Below are 23,268 nucleotides of genomic sequence, written 5' to 3'. Positions count from 1 at the left end.
AGTGTTTCTATTTTCGTATTGATGTGAATTAATGTGTAGATCTGATGTTTAAATGGTAGGCCTATAGCTGTCTGACATCATCATCAAATCAGAGGATATTTCAGAACTATTAACGTGGACAGCTCCTCTTAAGAGCATCTTAAGAGCAGTGCACGCGCGTTCACGCTACGAGCATGTTCGGGAAACAGTCGGAAAAACCAAACGAAACCCCAACAAAAAACCCCAACAAAAACCCCAACAAAAACAAAATGTGGAGAAGTTCTGCGACCCTCTTCTCTCCAACCAACAAACAGCAAACATTTGTTTCACTTCTTATGAGATAAGCATTGGTGGCAGAGGCAGGTATGTCTTAGCTAGTACCAACACCAAAGGCACTATTGGTATGACAGCCTTTTGAGAATCTAAATTAATTATTTTCCAATGGATAAGCACCCATCCAATGTATAACTGGTGCTCCTGTGAGAGATAGTCTATTAGCCATTACCCGATTAACCTCTCAACAACACATCTTGCATCCTTGTTTAGGATAGTTGTAGGATAGTCATATAAACACACACACACACACACACACACACACACCACATTCACAATATCTTTATGCTACAACTTGCTCTGTCAGATTCTGTTTTGGCTCCTCTTGCCAATAAAGAGACGTTTAACAAAAGTGGAGTGGGCACTCAAAGAGGCTTTGGGCTGATTCATTCGTTCAGGAAAATGAGTTTTCTTGTAACTGACGTACAGTTTGTCCTCGTCAGGCAGTCGTAGGTGCATGAAACCGACGGGGGAAACAACGAAACCCTGTCCCAATGTGAGAAGCGTTTGCTTACCTTGGAGACTCAGACACACTGCTTTCAAGTTCGTGGTATCGTTATATATTTGAATTGCCATATACTTTTAGTAACGTGAAATATTTTGACTCAAGTTCGTTTCCCACCTTTTACGGCCCAACTGTCAACTTAACAGTTGGTTATATTATCCTAGTTGGCTTAGCATTGTAGCTTTAGCTAATGAGTTTGCGGCTAACATTAGCCAGCTACAGCTATCTCTGAAACTGCACATGAAAATCCTTGTCATCATAACGATGTGACATATTTGGGCGATATTTAGTGATTTTGTTTGTTAACTTTACTATCTAGCAATGTGTCCTCTGAAATAAGACTATCAGTGATTTTTCACTGATGTACCGGTTTGGTGAGAGACAGACAGCTAGCAAGCTAGAGTGGTCACACCAAAGTTGTAGCATTTGTAGTTAGGCTGTGTATTTATTTACTATTTTGGAATGTCCTCAGAACCATGGCCGAATGCACTACATTAGAGAGTCTGCTTGAAATGGGGTTCAGCAGAAACAGAGCGTAAGTTTAATATTTGAACAGATTCAGTGTTTGTTGTCTGTTACATACTGCTCATCATCACAGAAGTCCGGATGTTTCCATATTCAGTTTGGGCCTTTTGGCTCTTTGTTTATCTATTCTTAGAGAGAAGGCTGTGGCGCACACAGGAAACCAGGGAATAGAAAGAGCAATGGACTGGTGAGTGAATCTTTGGACCATGATTCGTTTATTACTTGTAAACATGTTTGGAATGGTTTGTTCTATTTCATACCTCTCACTCCAGGTTGATGGAACACGAAAACGACCCAGACATCGATGAGCCATACGTGCCACCGGCAGGGAATGTTGTAGGCGGAGGAACTGATCAGCAGAGCGCAGCACAACCACCGTTAGAACCTTCAGAACCTTCAGAATGTATGAGATGCCATGGTGTCATGCATGTTAAGCTCAATTTGTCTCTGTCTGCACCTAAACTTAACTGAACGTTTACTTTCACTTCTGATAGCTACGGAGCATGACATTGCAATGATGCAAGAGGGAGAGGGAGATGGCAAGCAAGCCATGACAGAGGAAGAGAGGATTGCACAGGTGAAAAGGTTGGTTAATGTTTTTGGTCACTTAATTCATGAGAATTACAGGTGTGGTCTCAGTACAAAAACAAAACAAAAACGGACCACTTTGCCCCGTCTCTTGTTCCAGATTGGAGGAGCTGATGAGGGTGAAGCAGGAGGAGCGGCGCGAGAGGGAGCGCAAGGACGAGGTGGAGCGGGAGAAACAGCGCCGGAAGCAGGGCCAGGAGCTCCTGCAGATTAAATCCAAACTCCAGGATGACGAAATGAAGAAGCTGGCTGACCAGCGGAGGAAGGAGAAGATGGAGGATCGGCTAGCCAAGTAAGAGCCCCCTTGCACAAGGTATTATGACACTGCCGCAGAGATTCTGGCCGGTATTGATTGGATCAAGATGCCTCCAGTGATAAACAGGCCAGACTTGGAAGATTCATGGTAGGCTGATCAAAATAAATGAGTAAATAAAAGTTTCACCCATGCCTCTAAATGTCTGGCGGGGCAGCCGTGGCCTACTGGTTAGGGCTTGAAACCGAAGGGTTGCCGGTTCGATCCCTGACCAGTAGTAAAAATGTGGGCGGGGTAAGTGGTTGAGCATTGCTCACATCCACAGCTGAAGTGCCCTTGAGCAAGGCACCTACTGTAACTCCTCACTGCTCACCGAGCGCCACTGTAGGAAGGCCGCTCACTGCTCTGGGTTAGTGTGTGCTTCATCTCACTGTGTGTTCACTAATTCACGGATGGGATAAATGCAGAAACCAAATTCCTTGTATATGCAAATATATTTGGCCTATAAACCTGATTTACATTTACTTTTTTGCTGTGTGAATCAGGCAGCGGGTCCGAGACAAGATAGCCCGTGATCGAGAGGAAAGAGCTCAGAAGGTATTGTGCCAGGATTCTTGATAGACCTGTCTTATCCATTACTCTTGGAAATATGTTGCCATATCATGTTCTTTCAACACCCTTGTACTAACCCCATCCATGTTGTCTTAGTTTGGCGGTGGCAATGCTTCAGGGACGGGCATTTCTTCTCCCCCACCTGAGGCAACCTCACCAACCCCTTCAGACAACCAGGGCCCCCCACCAGCCAAGAAGGACTACGATGAGTGCAGGATACAGGTAAAGAAGCAGAAAAGCCCTACGCCTACTCTGGGCTGTTTCCCAAAACCATAGTTGCTAACCTGTTAGCAACTTAGTTGATTGGCAATGGTAAATTGCATTGCATACAATGGTAAATTGCATTACTTAGTTAGCAACTATGGTTTTGGGAAACGCGCCCGTCTATTAATGATTAATAGCTAAGGTCTTTTTTTGCACTTTAACCTGAATGTTATTCTCTTTCTGTAAGTCACTTTGGATAAAAGCATCTGCTGAATGAATAAATGTAAAAAAAAGATACAGGCGTGTTGTTGCTTCAGCCACGACTGAGTTGTGAAACTAAGCTCATGCCATGTCCAGGTGCGCATGCTGGACGGCTCAGCACTCACAGCCACATTCAAAGCCCAGGAGCCACTAGCAGCTGTGCGGGTCTACATACAAATGAACGGAGGCAGCGATCAAGATTTCGGCCTGCTGTCGCCATACCCACGCCGCGTCTACACTGAGTTGGATATGGAGAAGCCGCTTCGGGAACTAGGTGAGAAACAAGGACCAGGGAGTCCAACCAGAGGCTTTCTAAAGGGGAGACACAGCACTCAAAAAATCCTCCATAGAAATGCATGGGGTTAGTTTGTAACAGCAATGCATTTCTATGGAGGATGGCAATGCCAATGCATGGGGTGAGTTTGTAACGCAGTTGTCTACACATCCCGCCCCTTCTGTGGCAAAAAAAGTTAACGTCAATATATTGTGCCAATCATGTGTTGTGATCTTGCTGCTGTGAAGCCTTGCATACGCACATTTCTGTGGAAATAGATTCCCAATAAGTGACCAAAAAGCGTTACAATATGGCCACCGAGTGGAGGGACTTGCCTAAAAGGACTTTGGTCCAACAGAGACATGAGGTTGCCTAACCAAAATATCAGTGCAAAAAATGTAATATATTATGATGTGCTTTGTTGTGACAGGTTTGGTGCCTTCTGCAGTCCTCGTTGTTACCAAGAAGTAAAGGGGTTCCAGAGACAAAACCGATGACGCAGCTCTTCCAGATTTTGTTTTACCACTGACATGGAGAGTACATCTGACTCAGCAATGGACCTCCCCCCTCCGCCACTTTTCTTTTCTTATTTAATGATTAAATACTGGAGTTGATCAAAACAGAGCAAGCACCTTAAGATGAGGTACAGTTATGATTCTGTTACAATTGTAAAGTAAATAAACAAACAGCATCCCAAGAAGTCAAAGGATATGACGATGGGCTATTTTCCAGGTGCTGTCAGGAATAATGATGTTTCCGCTGCTTATTACCCACCATTTTGCCATTTGAAATAAATCAACAATATTTTCCCAGGACTTGTCTTCCTGCAAAGAGCAACAAATCAACCTCAAAACAGACATGCAGAAGACATGCCTGTGTGGTATACTGACACTTTTATTAAGCACTGTGTAAAAAAACACATTTGCATGAAAGACATTCAAATAATAATTAAAAACAAAACAGCCAGCAGGTCACTTATGGGGTTCTGTTTGTAAAAATAAATGTCTACAAGTGTGTAAAACATGTGGTTTTACTGCCTGCACAACAATAAAGCATACAACAGAAGAGGTTGGAATGGTATTGGTACACTCGATAACGAGTGGAGCAAGGCAGCATTTGCCTCAAAGTTTCTGATCAGTAAATTCACACAGACATGGCAATACCTAGTACCCTGCTGGCTCTGTCCAGATCTCTAGTCTAAGAATGACTTCGGTTTGTTGCAGCACCATTGCAACTCTTCCCTCCTCAATGCCCAAATACAGCAATACAAAATCAGTACCTCTTCAAAACATTACCAGTTAGCCTCTTAGGTACAAAAGTAAAACAAAGGCAGCTCTTGTGTCAATGTATTTACAGACAAATATCTGCTGGACAAATGGATGTTACAGTACGGGGAGGTAGTCGACGTGATGACTAGCTGAAGCAACTGAAAATCAGCTCTCGATCCACTGGCTAAAGAATGGGGGGTGGTCCAGACTAAAATAAAATCATGAGATGTTCTGCGAGTATTTACCATTCAAATTTTTAAAATATCTGTACATACAAAAAACGCCCTGTTTTCTGCCGGAATGATGCAAGATTTAAAATACCAATGTATGTGCTCCTTATTGCAGATAGTAAAAACCCAGCATGAATTAACACATTGAGCCCAATTTTTCATCATACTAATTCCGATGTAAAACTAGACTTTATATGGGAATTACAAACTTTTTACACCTTAAAATCTCAATGAAGGGGAAGAATCGGGCCTTTTGAAACATGACTACATTGTTAAAATATTTCAATGTGGAGCTGATATTGGATGTCCTCTTTTTAGACACTGTTTCACAGAAGAAAACAATGAATATAAAATCGTAACTTTAAAGATTTGTAAAGCTTCATCTCAAACCCTTGAATGACTTTGATCCTTATCCTTATTCCTGTGGTCAAGCGTTGTTTTTAAGGAGCGCTCTAATCACTTCCCGGGATATTGCGACAGTGAATGGGTGCATATCTCTATGAAACCAAACAGTATCCCAGAATTCCTGTGGCCAGCCGTGAGTCATGCAGGCCTTTTATCCTAGCTGGGTGGGTAATACTGGTTATACTGATTCCATGGGTTCTGGTATCCTCCATACCCTCCATACTGAGGTTGCTGGGGAGAGAGAAAGAAGAGGAAGAGGCCGAAGGGCATAAATAAATGCATCAACATCAACTCCTGCCCAGAGACTACAGATGTGAATGAGCCTCTGCTATAATCTAGCTCAGTTATACACTGTCCCTGTTAAATGAGCTGTAAGTACAGCAGTAATGTGACGTGCTCACATCTCCTCATACCTGATACCAGCTGCTGTAGCTTCCGTATGAGCTGCTCATGTCCCCAATCATGGGAGGAGGGGGCGCGGTCATGGGAACAGGTGGTACAGTGGGTGGGGCAGTCTGGGCAGTGGCCAAGGCAGACCCATCGTCTGCGCGGCTCACTTTCTCTGGGTCATCACTATCTCTGCAGGACAGGCAATGAGAAACACAGGACAGCTGATGGCACTACATTCTCTTCAATATTCACAGGCCTGAATAGTATTTTGAAGGAAAACAAGGCCTTGGAAAAGGCCCTGGGTTTGTTCAAAAGATCAAATAATTGTCCTCATTCATCATCATCATCATCATCATCATCCAAAACTACACCACCACTTATTATTATTACAATAAGCTGCTGGTATTGCCATAATTACCACGGATGCTGTTAAACTAGAGGGTATGTGGAACTCTTAGAAAGTAAGGTTCTGTTCATGATGCTCAGTCTCAGTCTCACCCATTCTCTGCTCCCCTTTTCTTCGGGCCGATTTCCTTCAGCAGCTTCTGATGCTCATCATACATGGTCAGCACGCTGGGAGAGAACACACAACACCCAGTGAGTGAAGTGACCCCATACTGCACCCCACTGGGCGCGCGCGCACACACACACACACACACATACATACACAAGTATTAATTAGGCCAGGTGCATGGTGGGAGAGGGATGGAATGAATAAGGTGTCAGTGTAGGAGATGCTCTGACTCACTTGCCTTTAGCAGCTGCTGTAGCAGCTATCTGATGCTCTGCAGTTGCTACTTAGGTATAGGACAAGATTTTGAGAGCGGCAAGGGGGAAACCCTGACTCCTTAAGCAGAACATTCAAGTCCGTGTCAATGACAACTTCAAGGACAGACAAGACCCCCTTTCGGGTTGTTGATTTTTTAAAAATCAGATTGCAGAAGTCATTCTTTCTTCGGTTGTGTGGTGCTGCTTACCCTTTCACGGTGGTGCCAAAGTCTTCGGCAAACTGCAGGCCCCGCTGGGAGAAGAGAATCTTGGTTCGGGGTGAGAGCGGGGCAGCCAGAGCCCGGGTGACGCACTGCTGCACCGCGGCAATGTTGGTGCGCGGGTCTCCCGACACCTCCAGCTCAAGCAAATTCAGGTGCAGCTTACTGTTGTCCTACAGCAAACACCACATTACACAAGTTAAGACAAGACTCCTTCATAAGTATAGTAAGTATATATACTCTTTTGATCCCGTGAGGGAAATTTGGTCTCTGCATTTATCCCAATCCGTGAAACACACTCAGCACACAGTGAGGTGAAGCACACACTAATCCCGGCGCAGTGAGCTGCCTGCAACAACAACGGCACTCGGGGAGCAGGTGGTTAGGTGCCTTGCTCAAGGGCACTTCAGCCATTCCTACTGGTCGGGGTTCGAACCGGCAACCCTCCGGTTACAAGTCCGAAGCGCTAACCAGTAGGCCACGGCTGCCCCAAAGGATAACTCTCAAGTCTATGCAATACTAATCAAACTGTGACCTCCAAGAGGACTGAGAGTCACAGATACAACTCAAACTTTGAGAGCTCTCAGTCATGTCTCGTGAGTACTAATACATTTAGATGACACTTTTATCCAAAGCGACTCTTTGCAGTAGCCAGTATCCCTGGATTAACTTGGGGTTAAGTGCCTTCAGCGAGTCATCGAACCCATAACTTTTTATGACCACTGCATGCCAGCCAAGTCCCTTAACACTACCAGTGCCCACCATGGCCCATGCTCACAGTGAGTGGTGGACTTTGACTTACAGGGTTGAGGTCTATGGCCTCCTGAAGGACACTGCGGGCCCTGGCCGCATTCTTGCCCAGCTTGAGGAGCAGCCTGGCCAGCTTGATTGAGTAGAATGCGTGCAGCTGGGGATTCTCTTTGCTCTGCTCCAGGGCCTCCGTCAGCAGAGTCTCTGCCCGGTCCAGATGGCCCAATCGCCTCTCCAGGCCCGCCCTGCGCAGGCGCACCACGGCCAATCCCGGCATGGCTTGCTCCAGGGTCTCGAGAATACGCTGCGCCTCACTGTAGTTACCTGCAGGAGACACATCACAGTAGACAATGAGAGCACCAGACACCCTCATGTAATGGACAGCAAGCACATTTAGAACATAAAATAGGACTGTGGCATTAGGAATATACCAAGACAATGCATTAGGGCAATTCTGCGCAAAACGGTCACATCCATAACGCCAACACAATGCCGTGGTATTTAGTTGCAGTTATGGACGTGACAATTTTCCATGGAATTGCCCATTACACAACTATATAATTGCATTATAATTGCAATTATTCAATTAAACTTCAGTACTGAAGGGGACCTAAGGCATTAATTCATTAGGGTCACCTTCATATGCATAGTGTACATTTCTCACCATGCCTCTCCTCAAACGTGGCCCACTGCAGGTGGATGGAGTGCTTGTAGGGCAGGTGGACCTCACAGGCTCTCCTAAACACAATCCGTGCCTCCTCCACACTCGACTGCTCCAGGTAACGGACATACTGCACACATGCAAACACACGCGGTTTAACTTTCGCCCTGTTAGAAAAAAAATCCATTGCTGGACTCCTCGTCCTCTGCCAGACGCCCCCCGTACGTTACCTTGGTCCAGAACTCCTCGTAGAGGGCACAGGCGATGAGACAGCGCTCAAACAGAATCAGCACTCGCTTGTGGTCAGAGATGCCTCCCGCTGGCTTTGGGACCTCCTGCTCCTCCGCTGATTCCCCCTCAGTGGTCTCCGGGGGCTCATTCGCACCCTGGGCCTCGGCCATCTCCCAGTCTAGGTAGCTCTGCCAGCCCTTCAGCTGAGCCTTGTCCAGTGGTTTGACATGGAAGTATGGCCTTTTGATCTACCGCAAACAGGAACAGACAAGGGTCATGCGGAATTGCCATGGACCAATTACCAGCTCAGCACCCTTCCAATTGAAGTCTGTGTATTGAGGGAGTCAGAGTGATACTCACAGCGTCTTCAAATGTCCACCTCTTGCGGACCTCGGCCTCATTGTCCTGGAACACCTTCTCCCTGCTGGCAAGGAGGAGCTCCTGCATCTTTTGCACAGCTTCTTCCTGATTGGATGAAACAGAGAAATGAAGAATTACACCCTGGACAAAAAAAATCAGGCAAGGCAGGTGAACACACTCGCTCAGGTGGTACACACTACCGAGTCTTTGCCGTTGCCGTTGTCTGCGGGTTCCTCCTCTCCCGGTGGTCTCTCCTCTTCCTCCTCTGTGGGGTTGGATCCTTCTCCCTGAGCTTGGCTCTGTTTATACTCTGCTCGCAGATTCTCATATTCTTCTGCAGACAGAATTTCCTGAGGTGGATTGGAACTAATATGAGTCTTCAGCCTGCAAAGACGTAGACAGAGGGACATCTTTAATGCAAGTGAATTGCCTTAGCAAAACAAATCACCTACACCTCATGATATTTCCATTAACACCATAAGCTTGCCACTTCTAATTGCACTTTAAAGCCAATTAATGGCCGAGGCCTTGGTCAGTGGAACATAGTGGGTCTGCCTTACTTGTCATAGTGTCCTCGGTAGAGCTGTGTAGGCATTCTGAGCGCCCGGTCGTAGACCACAGTCATGGCCTTCAGGTTCCCTTGTTCCTTCTCCCACTCAGCGTACAGGTCCCAAAGCCGGTCAGAGTGCCAGTCCATCCCAGCCGCTTCCACCGCTTCCTCAAACACGCTGCAGCAAACATCAGTGGGGAGCTAGGTCAGTTTGACGGGTTTCAACAAGGGGCTTTCCATTTTTGTTCTCACCGTATTTAAAACGTAAGAGGAACAACCTGCCACCCCAAGGGAAGGGATCTTAAACATGCTCACTGAAAGTGGACAGACACATGAGGAGTGATAAAGACAGGACGATTGTGGGGGACTGCACACCTGCGAATGCGCTGTGTGGACTCAGGCAGGTTCATGTTCAGAGTCCCCAGTAATAAGTTGATATAGTGAATCCAAAGGTCCACACTCAAAGGGATGGCTTTTAAGCCCTGCACACACACCTGAAACACAACAAGCACACAATCAACCAGAGCACAGAGATCTCCCTGCTGCTCTAAATGGCAACAGCTCTTCGCTCTCTTGCAGTTCCTCATGGACACAACTGTGCCTCAGTGTGTCCAAAGGCACATAATGGGGTTGACATCACAACACCATACAATACAATGCACGCCCTCTCTTACCTCCTCTGCCTTGACGTTATTTGCTGCTCGTCTCTCCATGTCTGCAAACTTCTTCCAATAGCCGTAGCACAGTGGGTATCGCACCAGGAAGGCATTCAAAGCTCTGCGGGAAGCAGTCATGTGACCCTAGAGGAAGGAGGACAGGTAAATAAGAGGTCCCAAATGCTCCAGTCATAGACTACAAAAGATGACACACAGTACATTACATATAACTTGAGAACTGACAATCTACATCCAATGTGGAGAAGTGTATTACAATGTGCTAAAGGCAAACTCTTTATCAATGTGCAGATGGATTAATCTTAAAGTTCTCACCTCTTGTTCACAGTACTGTAACAGGTCTGTCCAACTAGAGAAATCCTGGGGGTTGTCGTGGGCTGCTTTCCATAGCCTCTCGAAGTCCACTGGGAGCTCGCCCTCATCTTCCTCGTCGCCCTCCACTGTGGGCATTGCGTAAGGTGCAGCAGGAGCTTCAGCCGCTTCCATCACTGTACCTCCGGTGTCACCAGAAACCTGGCTCTCAGGATTTGGAGCCACGAAGGCTTCAGAGTCTCCGAGCTCTCCTGAGAAACAATACCAAACAGTGATAATTAGCCTAATGATGCGGAAATGTTTCTTACATAAGAAACAATGTTCAAACTATTTTATTTGTTGTTTAATGACTATTATGTACTTGTGGTAAACAGCATGACATCAATGACTTCTAATTTCCGACCGAACAATCACCAGACACATTTTATTATTATTAAACATTTCATTTGAATGGTCACCTAACTTCTGAAAATGTTTTGCGGCCACAATTGTTATGCTAGCTCGCTGACGTTAATAGCTTCGTGTTACGTTGCGTGTCTAAATTAGCACAGTCCCTCATAGATTCTATTGCTTAACACAATTGGCAAACGGTTAATGTAAATACTTACAGTTAACAGAAAATGCTGTACATAGAAAATTTGCTAATAGGTGGAAGACCAGGGGAACTTCGCTACGTTGGCTCACGTTAAGATAATGTGGCATTTGCTGTTAACGTTACCAGCTAGCCTGTGAGCTAGTTAGCCATCATCGTGTCTAAGGACGCTAATGAGTAATATTTTCCAGATGAATGAAACTCCACAGTTAGAGCGGGCAGTTACAGAAGTTATAAACTTTCCATGCTCTAAAATAAAATTAACCCAACCTTCTGGGATATCCATTTCTCCATTGCCACTGAGGTCTTCAGAACCTTCTGCCGCCATGTCTGAGGCTACAACAAAGACGTCATCAATCCGCGACGGTCTTTTCATTCATTCATGCCTTTACTGTTCATGATCGGATCAGAGCCCGTTTACGGACATTCTCTGTTATGATCTACTACACAAATATTGTGTTCATTAGCTTAAATATCTTTTGCGGACAACACAGGCTTATCTGAAATCACATGCCAACGTTCGGTATAATACACTTTTATTACCCACATCAGATCCAACAATCAAACATTAGTCTTTATTAGCTTGCGAGTAACCTCTCAAGGCAATCCTCTACAAATGTGTTATTTGAAAGAGGGCATGAGCCCTAGTTTGAACAGGATCCCTAATCAACACTCAGCAGAACTAATCCATACTACCAAGAAAAAAATAACATAGTTATTGGTTGACTTTTGTGACATATCACATTTCCGTACAACCAGAAGTCCACAATGTAGCATTATATTTCTGCACCTGCACACAGATAAAATCATTATAACAGCAGTCAATAAGGCTCTACAAACCCACAACCCAAATTCTATTACAGGTTATTGTTGTAAACATTGCACCCCCCCCCCCCCCCTCTCAGAATGCAAAGAACAAAAACAATGAAGTTGTTCTAGATTCAGTGGTTTATTCCCCTGAAAACATGTAACAACTCTTTGATTTTAATTTCCTGCTTAAGCTGCCACATTTCCCCTCACCCACCCATCACATTACAATACACAGAGCCAGTACTAGCAAGTCATTTAAACTGTCCCACATAATTCTCAAGTATTTCAAGTTGAAGTTAAGGACACAGTATCTCAATATTTTCCCAAATTAGAGAAAAATCTGGCACAATACCAAGTGCTGTGTTGTTCAGGATAGTAAGAAGAAATGGGTGACGATTTCTAAAGGCTCAACCATGCTATGATGACTTACTGATTTTCACAAGGCATGATTAGGTTACTAAAATGATTTATAGAGATCCAGATGAAATACCTTCAGATGAAATGCCTGAAATCTCAGAAAAAAAAAACAAAACCAAAAAAAAAAAACATTTTGACTTTAGACTTCGTCAGTTAAATATATATTCAACAATCACATGATCAAGATTGAATTGACAGACATGGACATTTATAAAAACAGAAAAAGGAAAATCAAAACACCTAGTCCTAGGAGTTCATCTAAGATTTTTTAATGACATGGTCACGCAGTAATAACTCAGTTGTGGTCCTGGATGGCAAAGGTGATAAGTCATCACCTGTTATGATGATCATAGATGTATTGTGTGTGTGTGATTGTTTCGCTTCTAAAGAGTCCCATACCCATTGGTCTACTTCGGGGAAATTCACTTGCATTTCTGTGTTGATGAACATCAGTGTGTGTGTTGGGAGAAGTATGTGTTGTGTCTGTGTGTGTGATGGGGAAAGTATGTGTTGTGTCTGTGTATGTGTAAAGGGGTTGGGGGTATGTGTGTGTGTGTGTGTGTGTGTGTGTGTGTATATGTGATCGTAGTCCCATATTCAATCAGCTTGGTCTCCATGTGCCTCTTACAAGCTTCCCTGCCTTGGTCATTTATCCACGTGTGGTCACCACAGCCTGTGGCCACATCCACCCTATGGATCCTGAGCCCAGTCCCCACCAGCCTCACAGCAGCTCCACAGTCCAGTCTGCACCAACGTTCACGCCAGGCTTACGGAGGGTCAGCACCGACATGGAGGCATCAAACTCATAGTCCAGTGGAGTCACTTTACCTGGACATTGAGAGAGGGGAGAAACAAACAGAACAAACTGAAAATTAGGCATTTTCAAATACTATATAGTGAATTAGAAATCGCTATTCTAATGGTGTACTACAATTAACATGTGTTGTGTTCGAGGAGGAGGAGGAGGCAGAAATGTGTATCGTACCATCAGTCTTAAGGTTGACCCCTTTGGGATTACTGGCCCCAAGAATGATCACCTTCTCGATCCAGGAGGGAGAGGAGAGCTGGCTCTCAGGGCACAGGTTCCTGCAGAGACGGTTGTTACAACACATGTTTGAGGACACATGGAACAGGTCATGGTTTTTGTACAGTTTTGCTTAACTATTGTTTTAGAGGTCATTTTAGACATGAAAACGAGACTAGGGAGAGAAGTGAGGGCTAGGAGGAGAGAGGCAAGAGACATAGGAGGATGTAAGTGATTAGGAAGTGTCTTACCTAGTGGAGAGGACGTTGTTGGCAAAGGTTAGGCTCCTGTGAATAAACTCCTTCTTGGTGTCAAAGCTGAAGGTGTGGCCATCGTCAATGTAGAGCTCTCCCTCTGCAGTCCTCTATGGTAGCCATGACATACAGAGCTTTATTAAATAATGCTGTTTATACTACAACTAAAACAAGGCAAACCAAAACAGTGGTCAGGTTTCTGAGAAGAGACTTTCTCTGACCGCATTGGGAGGCAAAATGAATGTTTAACCTGGGGATTCAGAGCCACAATAAGAGTGTAGGGGTCGTTCTCCATGCATGAGGAGGACCTCCGGACCCGGAGCTTTTTGGGAATAATGGAACCACCACGTTGGAATACTGGAATCTATGAAAGAGCAGGATGAGGATCTATGAGCCAACAGGAAGAAACTGAAAAGCAGCACTGTCATGTACTTCATTTCCTTCCTTTTACTTCATACGTAATTCATACCGCAGTATTTGTTGGTTTGTGGAAAACCAATCAAAGTTAGATATTAAAATGAGTAGATGTGACATGAATAGTTTATGTTGGCAAAAGTCAAAAAGCTATCTTACAGAACTCATGGTAACAGGAATGTACAGGCTCTGAGCTCCGTTGTGTTTCTGGAATGTGTGGACATCGTACCAGACCTGACAAAAAAAAAAAAAAAATGTACCAAACACAATTTATAACACAAATTGGTGCAAACGTTTAACAATTTGTGAGCTGCAGATCACATAGCAACTTCTTTTAGCACAAAGCAGTCTCTACTCTCTACAACAAATACTGCTAAGCATTCCACCTGCTAGCTGACTTGCTTTAAACAAGTGGCCCATTTATATCCTCAGAGATACCGCAAACCGCAAAGAAAACAAACAACAATCTGTTAGTCCAACACAGCCTGCCTTAAGCGAGAGACAGCATAAAACATGGCGAGAAACTAGAGTGGAGCAGAGGAACGGCCTCTGAATGGAGAATGAGGGCATTGTGGCAGCACTTACCTCTCCATGTCCTGGCAGATAGGCCGTAACGCCCCGGGAGCCCTCCTCAGTTACAGGGTGCACCAGCAAGTCCTTCCCTGTGGCAGAGACAGAGTGAAACTGGAGCCGGCAAAGTGAAACTCCTCACTTGTGGACCTAGCCATGCTCACGCCATATGATACACCAACATCTTATCAAATTCTCTGTGTAAACGGCTGTTTGCTTGCTCACTTACAGGCTGAGTCTTTGAATGACTTACCAATAAGGAACTGGTCATCCATGGTGAACGTGGCTGTGTCCTTGGGATACTCTACCCACAATGGTCTGTGAAAGAAAAAGTACATGACTTAAAATGCACACACAAATAACCTCAAAATCAAAGACAGGCAAAAACAAGACTTGTGTGTGAACTTACTAATGCAGCTTTGACATATTCAGATCACTCCCGCTTACTAAACCAACAGATAACTATACCAGAGAGGGTTAAAGTGGAATCAAGGATCTTTGGCTATACTGGCTGAGGACACACTACCTCTCTCAGCACACTCTCCGGTTCTGTCATGTTTGATGTGTTATTCTCTTTGTCCTTTAAATCACATGGAGTCTGTGCTCGTCATATGAAATGTGCTAGGCAAATAAAATCCCAATCCCAATCCTCCCTCACCTCATGACGGGCTGGCCGGTCCTGTAGGCCTGGTAGAACTGCTGGTACCAGTAGGGCAGGAGGGCGTAGCGCTGGCGCACGGCCTCACGGATCAGTGCCGTGTTCTCGGGCCCGAAGAGCCAGGGCTCACGGCGGGGGGTGTCCAGGTGGGCGTGGGCGCGGAAGAAGGGCTGGTAGGCACCCGTCTGGTACCAGCGAACCAACAGCTCGGCGCTGGGCGTCTTGAAGAAACCCCCGACATCAGCTGACAGACAGACAGGACATGGAAAGGGAGAGAGGGACAAGGCCACAAGGGTGAAGTGGATGGAATGGAAAGGAGAAGGACAGAAAAGAATTCAATGACTTACTAAAGCTGTACGCTCATAACATGTAGTCCATGCACAGTATAAGTTGCATGCATGCACGCACTGCAAGTGAAAAGAGTGTGTGTCACTGACCTCCACACAGAGAGATGCCCACCAGGCCCAGACTGAGGCACATGGGGATGGAGATCTTCAGGTGGTCCCACTCTGCCGCGTTGTCACCGGTCCATACCGCTCCTGAGGTTACACACACACACACAGTTTTTAGACAGGGGGCAGACCATCTCAAACAACTACAGAGTCATTCAAATCAACCAAAACATCAACAACGTAATACAGATAAGAGGAAATCCAGCCTAAAACCTTAAGCCAATCACTGTGGGTTAATGACACCAGCGTGCAGAGGAACTCACCGTATCTCTGAGACCCAGCGAAGAAGGCCCTGGTGAGGACGAACGGACGCTCAACTCCCCCAGAGCGGCGGATCAAACCGTCAGCAGTAGCCATTTGCTGAGGAGATCAGAGAAGCCAGGTTCATAGGTCTTTTTCATCTGACTTAAAGTCCAGTTAAATGCATTTTCTTCAGGTAAAAGTATATGTGAAGGGCTGGTGTGTGTGTGTGTGTGTGTGTGTGTGTGTGTGTGTGTGTGTAGGGAGTGAGAGAAAGTGGAATAGAGCATTATGACCAATATTCTAATATGTAATGTTCTAATATTTAATGTTCTGCATTTCTCACTAGTAGATATCTGTACTGTTCCTAAACATGGATAATGTAAGGCACCAGGGTTGACATCATTTCTTGTTGTCAATATGTAAACCCTATTTTAAAACTATTTCCTTGTTAGAGCAGCTGATGGATCATGCGGTCTCTCCCTTGATGCGCATCAGAGATGAATGGGAATCAAGCACTCTGTCTGTCTGTCTGTCTGTCTATGTCTGTCTGTCTATGTCTGTCTGTCTATGTCTGTCTGTCTATGTCTGTCTGTCTATGTCTGTCTGTCTATGTCTGTCTGTCTGTCTATGTCTGTCTGTCTGTCTATGTCTGTCTGTCTGTCTTCATCCTCTTCATTAAGTATGTCTCACCACATAGAAGCCGTAGAGGTTGTGGACATCACGGTGCTCCCAGTCGCCATGCTTAGCATCCTTATGCATGGTGACCTCTGGTCCATTGAAAACAGATGGCTCATTCATGTCGTTCCATGTGTACAGGTTCTCCATAGAACCCTGAAACACACACACACACACACACACACACACACACACACACACACACACACAGATTTAGGTCTGGGAAGCAGAAGTCATGTAGATGCTTCAAGCAAGTATTGTATTGGTATTGTATGTGTTGCTGTATCTATTTCCTTCCCATCTTGTGAATTCTCATTTTTACTTAATTCTCAATCTCTGATGTTTTATTTGTTTGTTGGTATTATTACTTTTTTTCTCTATTATTGTGTTAAATGCTCCAAATGTAAAGCACTTTGCTGCATTCTGTGTATGCCATTATTATTATTATTATTATTATTATATAATATATAAAACAATTATATATAATAAATTATTATTATTATTATTAATAATAATAATAATAATAATAATAATAATAATACACGTTTTTAAACCCAAGAACAACTGCAGATTCAAACGGACAGTAGATGTTTTTTTCTGGATTTGGGTCAACCTAACTGAGGCAATAATAATGCTTTCTGATTTCTGCATGACAAACGCTTTCTAAAACATGAACCAAATGCAAACATTGACATCAACTAAGATGTCTCACCTCGTATTGGTCATAAGCAAACATACTAGCCCACCAGGCCCGCATTTGGGGGTTGGTGAAATCTGGATAACCAGCACTCCCTGGAGAAAGACAAGCATGAACATTTACACACAATCAAACAGCCAGAATGCCACAACACTGATACATCAATTAGCGAGCTAACAGGCTTTTAAACATCCTGTTTGTTGATATGTAGGAGGAAAGTCCTTCAGCTGTTAAGCTTGTTAGTGTGCTAGTTTTAGGCACAACTCACAAATGTTTTCTTTCATTTGAATAGGATCTATTCTGAACCGAGAGCAAAAAAAAAAAAAGTGTGCTGGTATTTCATAAAAGACTACTAGAACTATTTGCAAATTATACATTTGCTATCTTAAAAAGATAAGGCAACATTTCCGGGCGAACCTCAGAGAGGATGCTGTGGTTGGAAACATACGCTTGCTTTGTGCCAAAGCACACAACACTTCTGTGGAAGACGGTGCCAACAAACACTTCTTCAACACTTGATATATCAGATCATATCATATCATATATCACTTGCTCAACAATACACAAAAACGTGATGGTTGTTTACCAGGCCAGCACCAGCCTTCATAATCTCCTCCATCTTTGTTTTTGACATAGAAGTTTTGGGCCCGGATCTCGTTGTGGATTTTGTAGTTGCTGTCTATTTTGATGTGAGGGTCTACGATTGCCACCATCTGGAGGAAACAGAAACGGAAGCTTAGTGTAAACAGCATAGTGCAGAATCAGATACACATTTCCTCTCCCTTAGCATTTTAATGATGCTACACTTTACTTTAGCAGTTGAGCCAGAGGAACTCCGAGCTGTGAAACCCTCCTATCCATCTGATAGATAGATAGATACTTTATTGATCCCCAGAGGAAATTCAAGAATGTACTCTGGTCGCTGACCTTGCGGCGTTTGTCCATGATGCCCTGCAGCATGTCCTTGGGGGTGGGGAACTTGTGGGGGTCCCAGGTGAAGTAGCGCTTGCCGTCGGCGTGCTCGATGTCCAGCCAGATGAAGTCGTAGGGGATGTCGTGCTCATCGAAGCCCTTGTCCACAGCCTGCACGTCCTCCTGGTCGTTGTAGTTCCAGCGGCACTGGTGGTAGGCCAGGGCAGCAATGGGGGGGAAAGACTGAGTGCCTGTAATAGATCAGCAGGACGAGATGGAGGAATGAGAGCCAGAAGCCCAAAGGAAGGTGAAGGGCGATGACAATTGTATATTGGTTCGTAATATCCATTATTAGTCTACTTAATTTCAAATAACTTGTGACACCATTGTCCTTAAAAGGCATCAGACAACCCCATGATCAGACAAAAAAGGCTGTGTCTATACTGCAGTGTCTCCGTGCACGCTCTCTCACCGGTCAGGGAGGCGTACTGGGTGAAGACGTCAGAGGGAGTGGGGCCAAGCATGATGAAGACGTCGATGATGCCGCTCTCGGAGATCCAGCGCACGTCCGTCTGTGGCGTCTCACTGGCGCCCTGAACGTAGTCCAGCATCTTCCCAAACACGGTCTGCATGGCAAAGAGGACAAGAGGGCACGCTAGAGCTGCTCGATAACGGCAAAAATCAGTCATGAGAATTTGGGTCAATATTGAAATCACTACACAATTATTAAACACCATTACTCAATAATTTTGGAAACATTTTCTAAACTTTAAAAAGTACTTTCTAAAAAGATTAAATTGAATTTTAAATATAATTCAAATAAAAAAATACATGCAAAAAAGATCATGTATACAACAGTAACCACTAAAGGGGTCCACTGGAACTCAAGAGAAAGTAATAGCATTGTTTTGCAGCAAAAAAGAATATTATATTTCAATTATGTAGTTTTCAATATCATTGGAAGTCATAATTGCTGATTAATTATATAATTGCACAACTCTAGTGCATCCACTTAAAACTGCAAAACAGAAACAGCAGAATACACCAGGTTCCTCTATGTGCCATCAGAGGAGGCGGTGGACTGGGTCCTCATACCTTTCCAGCGGTGTTGGAGCTAATGTCCACCCAGGTCTCTGCAGCGTTTAGCCAGAAGAGGCCCATGGTGCGTGCCGTACTATGGGCCAGCATGACGGGTACAGCTCCGTACAGGGCCATGGGGTTAAACAGCTCGTACTGGAACACGTCCAGATTATACAACCTATAGGGATCCCCACCGCTAGAACAAAAAAAAAGCTAGGTTATTACAGCCATCTACAACAACTCTCTGCTTTAATGACTTCACTGGCTACTTTGTCTTGTCTATAGTGGCTTTGAGATGGTTCGGCAAGGTGTATCGTTGACTCCTTACTCTGTGGTCTTCAATTTGAGAGTGTCGGCATGTTCTGGAATGCCATAGACGTGTTCTACTCCGGGCAGAGAGAAGTCTAGACTGATGGAGGTCGGCCCTGTAGGGCAGACAGTTGTCTCTTGAGTTACACAACACAAGCAGAGCTCCAAGCAAACACCCAGATGAGATCACATCAAGAGAGCAAAGTGCAAAGCATATTACATTAACACACACAAATTGGGACAAAGCCAGACAGTGAACCAACTAAATCTAATGGATTATTAAGATGGTGTGTGTGTGTGTGTGTGTACCATTCGGTTTGCCGTCAGTGTGCGACTTGAATGTCTCCTCCCACATGCCATCCATCTCCTCTTCTTTAACACCTTCTTCTACGGTCTCCTGAAAGGAGGAAGGGACAGAATGAGACCGAGGACACAGGTTTTGGTTGACACAATTGTTTTTTTTTTAAAATAACATCTCAAAATCGTATGTGAATCTTACCCTCCACATCAAGCAGTCGTGAACGAACAAGGCAAGGAAGCGTGTAACTCGTAACTCAGACTAGCCGTGTGTGTGTGTGTGTGTACCTTTGCTTCCACCTGCTGTTCTTCTCCATCTGCATCCTCCTTCGCCTCGCCACCCTCAGGATTGGCCTGACTGCATGTTGTTCCATAAACCACATGCAGACAAAAAGATGGCATGAATTTCATAATTTCTTGAAACCAGTCACGGTATCAGAAAACATACTGATCCAACAGGAAAAACATACTGGAATCCAACAGGAAAAACTATGACCGTCAGAATGTTCAACTACAGGACTTCTGTTGCAAAACAATGTACTTATTCAAGCAAATCTGAGCACTTTTCATGAGAATCTCTTGAAATTCTCTGTCTGATTCATCTCAAGTTCAAGTGCTCTCCCAGAACTTTTGAGAGCTCAGGTAGGGACTTACGTGTCCTTGCGCATGCGCAGGTGCTCAAAGGCCAGGAGGCCCCGGGAGTTGAGAGACATCAGCACCTCGGGTCCCTCCACAATGTCCAGCCGGAAGGGCCGAGCGCTGACAATCAGCCTCTGCTGCCGCTGTACGCCCAGGGACAGCACCACGCCGTTGTCATCCTGAGACAACAGCGACATACTACAGACACGGTGGAGAGCAGGGAAAGACAGGAAGAGAAGAGGTTATGGGAGAAGGGAGGGGCAGAAGGCATAGACAGAGTGATAGAAACAGAGAGGGAAAGAGCGAGTTAGAAAAAAAGTTAGCACTTAAGACAATACAGACGAATCATACACACTGACTGACTATTATTGTGCCATAATAATCACCATGGTAGAAGGAGTCTTACTTTGATCCCTCTCTCTCATTTAGTTCTACTGGACTAGTTCTCAGACCTTGATCCATGGGAGAGCCTACTAGGCTGAAATACTTACGGCTCAGTGGGTGGGTCGGACACCAGCACGTCCGGCACCTCAAAGCGGGGCCTGAGTGGCTTCAGCTCGTTGATCTTGACCCGCGTCATGTTGCCTTGCAGCCGGTACAGCTCCAGCAGAAGACGCACCTGTGCAGAGGTACAGGGGATATACAAGTAAAATAAGAGCACCATGTACATTACAGAAAATGTCATCTGATCTTTGTAATTGTACATGAGTAATTGTACATGGGATCTCTACAAAGCTAAAGGTTCTATGGATGAGTATGAGGTTCAGCAGTTCATAGTGCTGAGGAGTCATCTAACATCTCACCTTCAACTCAACGCATAAGGGCTCTCTCACTGACACAAAAACCTTTTTACTTTCCCTTGTTAGAACAAATAAATGGTCAAAGCCATAAACATTCTCTGAACTGGTTGAAAATATTCAGGACACTTCTCTAATGGAGGGATCATTGATTTGGAAGAAAGTATGCTGAATGTGGCTAACACAAATAGGAAATTGTCTCTCAGACATAATGAAAAAACCTTCCAACCATTTTACAAATATAAAATACAGAAACTAGTCGACAAACGAACTGTTGTGGGATGTGTTTCGATTATATGCATGCAAAATAAATTCCAATTATGCCATTTAGGTCTTTACCTTCTAAGTATCTATGTATCTATCCATCTATCTAATTGCGGTTAGAAAAAAGGAGAGAGCTTGGGCTTTCAATGCAAAGTTAGCTGATAGCCAGACCTTGTTGTTGTCATTGATGAGCTGTAGTGTGACCCTGGAATCACTGAGTTCCAGCGTGTCCAGCAGGGCTCTGTACGGCGACTGGCCTGCCTTGAGAGCCCGTTGACGTCTGTGACAGCACATGCACACACGCGCACATAAAAAGAGGAAAGAGCATGGATTGTCAGGTTTTGCGGTAATATAGACAACACAAGGAAAGCTAGTTAAGCTAACGGAAAAGTGTAAATGCGGTCACAACGACTTCTGAAAGGTTGAACTTGAACTAGAGTGGGCATCGTTAATTATTAGGTTACTCACTTGCAGAAGGCACTCTGGTCGCAGGTTTTGAAGTTTCCTCGATCCACAGCCAAAGAGCCACTCACCAACAATGAAACACAGGCCAAGACCAGCAACCCCATTCTTGAAAGAACAGGAAAGTCGATTTAGAGCCAAATTTATTTTGAAATCAACACATATGATAAATCAGAGCTCGCATTAAAACTCTCTTTTCCTCTCTTAAAACACAAGATGAGGAAATCTCATTGTGAAATGTTGATGGGTTCATAGGTTCATATGGCTACGTCATCATATGTGGCCTACGAAAGAAAGATGAGCTAGCTTATCAATAAACTAGCTGAATATCCTGCTCCCTAATCAAACGGGACAAAAACTCTGGATATGAAATTGATCATGTCTTCCGCCATAATTTTTCCCAATGTTATGTCTACATAATTTTAAACTGAAACAGGTGCGAGCTACCACCTTTGTATGACATCCGCTGTAACGTTAATGCGCTAACCGACTTGTGAGCTAGCTTGCCATCACCGCTAGCTAAAATTAATGGTGAGCGGTAAAGGCAGAGCTGTATTAAATTAGGCTATCAGCTTGCTCAAAATACATATAGTCGATTGTTTTATTGTCTGAACTATTCAGTCCAGTATTTCCAATAGTTCCGTATGATGCTCTGAATGGGGAAACTTGCTGATAATCCAAAGATGCTCACCTCTTTCGCAATCGCCGGCTATTAACGTTTACGTATCACTGCACTACCTATTTCGAAATTCCTACACAATTCAAGTGTGCCGAGTCCTGCCTCTCCGTAACTGGCGCTAATATCGAAATGTTATAATTAAAGATGTGCAATAAATGAAAATACCATAACTACCATTAGCTATCTCCCTCTTACCTCTCAATGAAGGCAGCCATCTTGGGTATATTCCAACCCCCAATGGTAGTCCAGCCCCCCAAAACAGTGCGAGTCTAAGCAATAATGAGTCTCATGAGATATTTATTTTCCTCTGGGAACCTAGGTGACAAATGAGGGAAATATAACCGGCCCCTATGTCTTTTTCTAGTATAGTCAGTGCATTGAACAAAAATATTTTAATATTAATCTTTTGCGCCCCAAAATAGTATATTTCGGCCAACTATTATAATCTTGGACACTTCAGTTAATAGTTTAGTGTCGTCATTTTCATAATTTTATAAGTGCTCTAGACCTGCGTATGCGCAAGATCGTGCGTTAAACATGCACCCTAGATGTACAATGTGTCGGTCATCTATTCTAGGCTACTTTAATGAATCGGGACTCGCCATGAGAGTGTGTGCTATAGGCTAAACAAGACTTCACAAGGTCAGGTTCATGGCTGATTTTCTGCAT

At 44.4% G+C, this 23,268-nt stretch overlaps 3 protein-coding genes across 10 annotated transcripts; 1 reads left to right on the top strand and 2 right to left on the bottom strand.

Moving 5' to 3' along the window:
- The first annotated feature begins 749 nt into the window (after positions 1 to 749).
- ubxn1 (UBX domain protein 1) lies at positions 750 to 4,346 on the top strand. Of its 3 annotated transcripts, none has more exons than XM_048230965.1 (10): positions 750 to 808; positions 1,290 to 1,352; positions 1,476 to 1,529; positions 1,615 to 1,745; positions 1,837 to 1,927; positions 2,031 to 2,222; positions 2,729 to 2,780; positions 2,892 to 3,017; positions 3,357 to 3,534; positions 3,965 to 4,346. In XM_048230965.1, the coding sequence occupies exons 2-10, from the start codon at positions 1,294 to 1,296 to the stop codon at positions 4,003 to 4,005; spliced, it is 924 nt and encodes a 307-aa protein (XP_048086922.1). In that variant the 5' UTR covers positions 750 to 808; positions 1,290 to 1,293; the 3' UTR covers positions 4,006 to 4,346. The 3 variants fall into 3 exon arrangements, with proteins under 3 accessions (XP_048086922.1, XP_048086920.1, XP_048086921.1); XM_048230963.1 differs by having other exon boundaries at positions 750 to 855; XM_048230964.1 differs by having other exon boundaries at positions 767 to 862.
- Positions 4,347 to 5,221: 875 nt separating this feature from the next.
- si:ch211-114c17.1 (pre-mRNA-processing factor 39) lies at positions 5,222 to 11,298 on the bottom strand. Of its 5 annotated transcripts, none has more exons than XM_048230960.1 (14): positions 11,217 to 11,298; positions 10,358 to 10,605; positions 10,043 to 10,168; positions 9,744 to 9,862; positions 9,379 to 9,546; positions 9,016 to 9,202; positions 8,819 to 8,923; positions 8,458 to 8,706; positions 8,231 to 8,357; positions 7,619 to 7,890; positions 6,805 to 6,989; positions 6,326 to 6,400; positions 5,851 to 6,016; positions 5,222 to 5,668 (listed from the first exon to the last, which is right to left on the bottom strand). In XM_048230960.1, exons 1-14 carry the CDS (start codon positions 11,272 to 11,274, stop codon positions 5,594 to 5,596), a joined length of 2,160 nt encoding a protein of 719 aa, XP_048086917.1. In that variant the 5' UTR covers positions 11,275 to 11,298; the 3' UTR covers positions 5,222 to 5,593. The 5 variants fall into 5 exon arrangements, 3 of the variants coding, with proteins under 3 accessions (XP_048086917.1, XP_048086918.1, XP_048086919.1); XM_048230961.1 differs by having other exon boundaries at positions 9,019 to 9,202; XR_007192134.1 differs by lacking the exon at positions 5,222 to 5,668 and having other exon boundaries at positions 5,944 to 6,016; positions 6,326 to 6,674.
- Positions 11,299 to 12,710: 1,412 nt separating this feature from the next.
- On the bottom strand, positions 12,711 to 22,853 carry ganabb (glucosidase II alpha subunit b). 2 transcript variants are annotated; one of them, XM_048230957.1, is made up of 24 exons: positions 22,795 to 22,853; positions 21,927 to 22,028; positions 21,630 to 21,738; positions 20,889 to 21,016; positions 20,413 to 20,595; positions 20,047 to 20,116; positions 19,771 to 19,858; positions 19,481 to 19,577; positions 19,168 to 19,348; positions 18,545 to 18,698; positions 18,088 to 18,323; positions 17,747 to 17,873; positions 17,176 to 17,255; positions 16,479 to 16,619; positions 15,809 to 15,905; positions 15,531 to 15,632; positions 15,094 to 15,337; positions 14,689 to 14,753; positions 14,451 to 14,527; positions 14,025 to 14,099; positions 13,702 to 13,815; positions 13,449 to 13,561; positions 13,159 to 13,259; positions 12,711 to 13,001 (listed from the first exon to the last, which is right to left on the bottom strand). In XM_048230957.1, the coding sequence occupies exons 1-24, from the start codon at positions 22,812 to 22,814 to the stop codon at positions 12,895 to 12,897; spliced, it is 2,811 nt and encodes a 936-aa protein (XP_048086914.1). In that variant the 5' UTR covers positions 22,815 to 22,853; the 3' UTR covers positions 12,711 to 12,894. The 2 variants fall into 2 exon arrangements, with proteins under 2 accessions (XP_048086914.1, XP_048086916.1); XM_048230959.1 differs by lacking the exon at positions 22,795 to 22,853 and adding an exon at positions 22,612 to 22,718.
- Positions 22,854 to 23,268: the final 415 nt, after the last annotated feature.

This window comes from Alosa alosa, chromosome 21 (genome assembly GCF_017589495.1).
Source record: "Alosa alosa isolate M-15738 ecotype Scorff River chromosome 21, AALO_Geno_1.1, whole genome shotgun sequence".
NCBI lineage: Eukaryota > Metazoa > Chordata > Actinopteri > Clupeiformes > Clupeidae > Alosa > Alosa alosa.
Note: the sequence above shows the minus strand (reverse complement) of the source record. Positions and strands in the feature narration are given on the sequence as shown.